Source organism: Rhinopithecus bieti, unplaced genomic scaffold (genome assembly GCF_001698545.2).
Source record: "Rhinopithecus bieti isolate Rb0 unplaced genomic scaffold, ASM169854v2 scaffold_618, whole genome shotgun sequence".
NCBI classification, from domain to species: Eukaryota; Metazoa; Chordata; class Mammalia; order Primates; family Cercopithecidae; genus Rhinopithecus; species Rhinopithecus bieti.
The window spans coordinates 712,751-718,090 of record NW_016803195.1 but is presented as its reverse complement, the minus strand read 5'-3'; the positions used below and the strand labels follow the sequence as shown (position 1 = coordinate 718,090).

General features: G+C 44.4%; 1 protein-coding gene across 1 annotated transcript in view; it reads right to left on the bottom strand.

Moving 5' to 3' along the window:
* The window catches only part of LONP2 (lon peptidase 2, peroxisomal), a 112,818-nt gene extending 109,348 nt beyond the window's left edge, over nucleotides 1-3,470 (bottom strand). The window contains exon 1 of the mRNA XM_017868655.1: nucleotides 3,128-3,470. Coding sequence (XP_017724144.1) covers nucleotides 3,128-3,360 — 233 coding nt within the window. The 5' untranslated portion in view covers nucleotides 3,361-3,470. The remainder of the gene's footprint in view (nucleotides 1-3,127) is intronic.
* Between the last annotated feature and the right edge of the window lie 1,870 nt (nucleotides 3,471-5,340).

The window sequence follows — 5,340 nt, the reverse complement described above, 5'->3', positions numbered from 1 at the left end:
TTTTTTTGAGACGGAGTCTTGCTCTGTCGCCCGGGCTGGAGTGCAGTGGCCGGATCTCAGCTCACTGCAAGCTCCGCCTCCCGGGTTTACGGCATTCTCCTGCCTCAGCCTCCGGAGTAGCTGGGACTACAGGCGCCCGACACCTCGCCCGGCTAGTTTTTTGCATTTTTAGTAGAGATGGGGTTTCACCGTGTTTGCCAGAATGGTCTCGATCTCCTGACCTCGTGATCCGCCCGTCTCGGCCTCCCAAAGTGCTTATAATGCTGGAATTCTAAGAAGACTTTTCAATGTATGTTTTCTAATTTAAATGATTAAATTTTAAATTATCTAACCCTGACACTCTGTGTGGCAAAGAACGCTGGGAGCAAATCACTTCTACTGCTCCTTGAAGGTTGTGGCCAGTGTCACCTGGATGGTGTAAAGGAAACAAGAGATAGGAACAGAGCCCCTCTTCTCGCCTCTGGGCTACCATACAGAAAAGCAGGTAACTGGGGAAGGACAGATTTGTGCATGGAAACAGACTAATGCTATGGATAACTCAGTATTGGTATTATTAAAGCTTGTACAGTGTTTTAAAGGCCATATTAGAGAAAAAAAGACATTGGAAATTATTACCAAGGAATATGGTACAACCTTTCCACATAGGCTTTTTAAGTAGCAAACAATACTTCTAGGATAACTAGATGGTCTGATGAGTTCTTACAATGCTGGAATTCTATGAAGACTTTTCAATGTATGTTTTCTAATTTAAATGATTAAATTTTAACATTGCTACTCAGTTAAAGGCAATAATATGAATATCAAGGATCAGATCACACAGTATCTGATTATCAGTGATTACTTTCAAGCAGGAGAATTGAGGATTGTTGTTTTGGAGGGATTTTCATAAAATAAATTAAAAACCTGAAGGGTATGGTGGCGCTTGCCTATAGTACCCAGCTACTCCAGAGGCCAAAGCAGGGGATAGCTTGAGTCCAGGAGTTCAAGACCAGCCTAGGCAACATAGTGAGACCCCATCACTACAAAAAATTTAAAATTTAGCTGGGTGTAGTGGTGCACACCTGCAGTCCCAGCCACTCCAGAAGCTGAGGCAGGAGGATCACTTGAGCCCAGGAGTTCAAGGTTGCAGTGGGCTATGATCACGCCATTGCACTTTGGCCGAGGAGACAGAATGAGACTCTGTCTCAAAAAATAAATAAATGAATAAATAATAAAAACCCTCCAAAATCTTGCCAGAATAATACCAACAAATAGTGAAACTTAAAATGTGACTAAATCGACTTTTCAAGTTCACAGTGTGCCCGTAGTTAATCAATAAATATGTACAGTCGAAAGAAAATACAAAGTCTAATCATGACCACGCTTGCCTTGACTGGGAACTAAGTGCCTGGGCACAGAAGGCAAAAAAATTTGGGAAAAGTAAGCAGAAGGAGCAGGGTCACATGTTGGGAAACTGGAATCCAATACAATTTATCAAAGAGTACTGAAACTTGGAATGTGACCAGTTCCACTCAGGCAATAACCAAAGCAGGTCAGATGGGAGCCAAAATATTTTCCATGCTTGAGAAAATCAAGGCTTTTACAATATAAATGAATACTGGGGTGTTGTGGAAGGTTTGTCGGTCTTTGTTGTTTTGTTTTGCTTTCTTTTAATGGGGGTGCGGGGGAGGTACCCGTCTCCTTTGAGAACTGAAGAAAGCAAAGGATTTGCCTAAAAAAAAAATGTACATAGTCACAAGATTTTGAGGAAAAATAAGGCATGTCTAACCCTCTGGAAATCCATTCAGAGTCAGGAACCCCTAATTTAAAAATCAGTGATAACTGCCAGGAAAGGAGAAGCTCTAAAACAACACAACACCTCCAGTAGAGTTAGGAATAGGAGGCGGGTGCTTGGGAGGTGAGTTTGAAGATACTTGTTGAGAGTATACTACATACCAGCATTATCCAATAAAAATATAATGTGAGCCACATAGAAAATGTTAGTGGCCACATTATAAAGGAAAAACAGCAGAAATCTTAACATTTTATTAACCCCAAGTACTCAAAACATTACCATTCCAACATTTAATCTATATAAAATGTATTAAAAGATTTTCAAAATCTGGTGTGTACTGTACACTTACAGCACATTTAGGGTGACCAACCTCCTGGTTTCCCTGGGACGGAGGGGCTGAAACATAGGACTTTCAATACTAAAACAATCCCAGCAAACCAGGACAACTGGCAAATCCAGCAACTCAATTTGACAAGCCACATGCACTACACAGTACTGAACAGCACAGTCATCCATCAAGCATGGTGCAAAGCGGAATATACACTTATTCAATTTATTCTTCATAACATGCCTAAGACATGGATGCTGTCAGTTTCCAAACTATAGACTAAAAGAAACAGAGGTTAAGGCTCTCACTCAAAGTCACACCAATAAGGCGACGGTACTGGGCAATACAGTAGTAAGCCTGGGACCTAAGAAATGATATGAGTGAAGGAGCAGAGGTGAGAAGCTAGGAAAGTTCCAGAAAGGGGAACCAGCGAAAACGTGAGCACGAAAGACCCTTTACAATAGGAAACAGAAGTATTAGGGGAGAAGGAAAAGGGTGACAACCAGTATAGAAGGCACCCACAAATAGTGCAGTTTAGGAAAAGAAAAGTTAAAACTTACGGAGCAGGGAATGTCTCAGCGGACAAAATAATGGGTGACAGAAAAGGTGAGGCGGATAGGAGGAAACCGCAGTGGGGAGAAAGGCGGAAAGCGAAGGAAAGTGAAGGCAGAGATCACCGGGGAGAAAGAAAGGGCCTGAAGAGTTAAAAGCACTGGCCTAGGAGGCTGAAGACCGAGGGCGAGGAATTGCGGGGCGCAAAGAGGATTCAAATTAAATCATTCAGAGCGGCAGGGAACCGTGTAGTTTCACCAGGTATCAGGCACTACTTCATGAACGATCTCATTCATGGTCATGGGGCAGGTATCTGTCATCCCCATTTTGCATTTGATAGCACCGGAGAGGCGGAACCGAGCCGCGAAGGCCGCCCCGAACCGAGCCTCGCGCTCAAGACACGCCGTGGCCTGGGCCCAGGTCCCCGGAGGAGGCCGCGCCGCCCGCCGCCTCCGCGGGGCAGCCAGGCCTACCTGTGCAGCGGCGGCAGGTCCTGCGCGTCGCTGGCGGGGTCAGGTGTGTTGGGGATGACGCCCAGGATGGTGCTCTGCAGCGACGTGCCCTTTAGCAGGCGGTTCCGCACCAGCTGCAGGTTGCGGGCCGAGTCCACGCTGGTGCGCATGGTGGAGCCGGGCAGCAAGACGCCCTCGTGGGTGAGCAGCAACGGGAGGCGGCTGGGGATCTGGATGGGGCTCACTGATGACATGGTGGCAGCCGTTCGCACTGGGGCTGTCAAAATGAGCAAGACAGACAGCTGCCCGCTGCCTGCGCCGCAGCAACCAAACCTCAGACCCGCCTCCTCGCCCCGCTTCCGGCTACGCGATACGGTCCGCCCCGGGCCCAGAAGCCATCGCTTCGCGCTGCTCTCTCGCAGAGCCTCCCGATAAGACTTGCGCGTGGCACCTCTACGAAAGAGGTGCACTCAAGCGTGCGGCGACCTTCGCCTCACAGAGTATATTTGGAAGGATGATCTTATTTGAATTGTGTATACTTGAAGTGTGTTTAACTTTTTTCAGTTTTTTTATATATACTTGAAGAGTTTTAACTTTTGATTTGAGCTATTTATTTATTTATTTATTTTGAGACAGATTCTCGCTCTGTCGCCGAGGCTTGAGTGCAATGGCGCGATATCCGCGCCTTGCAGCCTTCGCCTCCCGGGTTCAAGCGTTTCTCCTGCCTCAGCCTCCTAAGTAGCTGGGATTACAGATGCCCGCCAACACACCCAGCTAATTGTTGTATTTTAGTAGGGAGGGGATTTCACCATGTTGGCCAGGCTGGTCTCTAATTGCTGACCTCGAGTGATCCGTCCACCTCGGCCTCCCAAAGTGCTGGGATTACAGGCGTGAGCCAACGTGCCCGGCCCGAATTGATTTTAGATGTACAAAACTACAGCAAAGAGTTCTTATATACCTTTCACCCAGTTTCGTCTGTTATCATCTTACATAATCATAGTTCAATTATCAAAACCAGAAAATTAACATTACTATCGTTTAACCGGTAGACCTTAACCAAATTTTGCCACTTTTCCCACTAATGTACTTCATTGGATCTGGTCCAGGATCCAATATTCAGGATCCCACTCTTTATTTTGTTGTAAAATCTCCTGGGTGTTCTCTAATCTGTGGCAATTCCTCAATTTTTTTTTCTTTAAGACCTTGATACTTTTATTGTATTTTTTTTCTGTTTTTTATTTTATTTTATTTTATTATACTTTAAGTTCTAGGGTACATGTGCACAACGTGCAGGTTTGTTACATATGTATACATGTGCAGCACCCATTAACTGGTCATTTACTTTAGGTATATCACCTAATGCTATCCCTCCCCTTCCCCCCACCCTGTGTCCAAGTGTTCTCATTGTTCATTTCCCACCTATGAGTGAGAACATGTGATGTTTGGTTTTTTTGTCCTTGTGATAGTTTGCTCAGAATGATGGTTTCCAGCTTCATCCGTGTCCCTACAAAGGACATGAGCTCATCCTTTTTTATGGCTGCATAGTATTCCATGGTGTACATGTGCCACATTTTCTTAATCCAGTCTGTCATTTATGGATACTTGGGTTGGTTCCAAGTCTTTGCTATTGTGAATAGTGCCACAGTAAACATACGTGTGCAAGTGTCTTTATAGCAGTGTGATTTATAATCCTTTGGGTATATACCCAGTAATGGGATGGCTGGGTCAAATGGTATTTCTAGTTCTAGTCGCTTGAAGAATCACCACACTATCTTCCACAATGGTTGAACTGGTTTGTAGTCCCACCAACAGTGTAAAAGTGTTCCTATTTCTCCACAGCCTCTCCAGCACCTGTTGTTTCCTGACTTTTTAATAATTGCCATTCTCACTGGTGTGAGATGGTATCTCATTGTGGTTTTGATTTGCATTTCTCTGATGGCCAGTGATAATGAGCAGTTTTTCATGTGTCTGTTGGCTGTATAAATGTCTTCTTTTGAAAAGTGTCTTTTCATGTCTTTTGCCCACTGTTTGATGGGGTTGGTTGATTTTTTCTTGTAAATTTGTTTAAGTTCTTTGTAGATTCTGGATATTAGCTCTTTGTTAGATGGGTAGATTGCAAAAATTTTCTCCCATTCTGTAGGTTGCCTTTTCACTCTGGTGGTAGTTTCTTTTGCTGTGCTCTTTAGTTTAATTAGATCCCATTTGTCAATTTTGGCTTTTGTTGCCATTCCTTT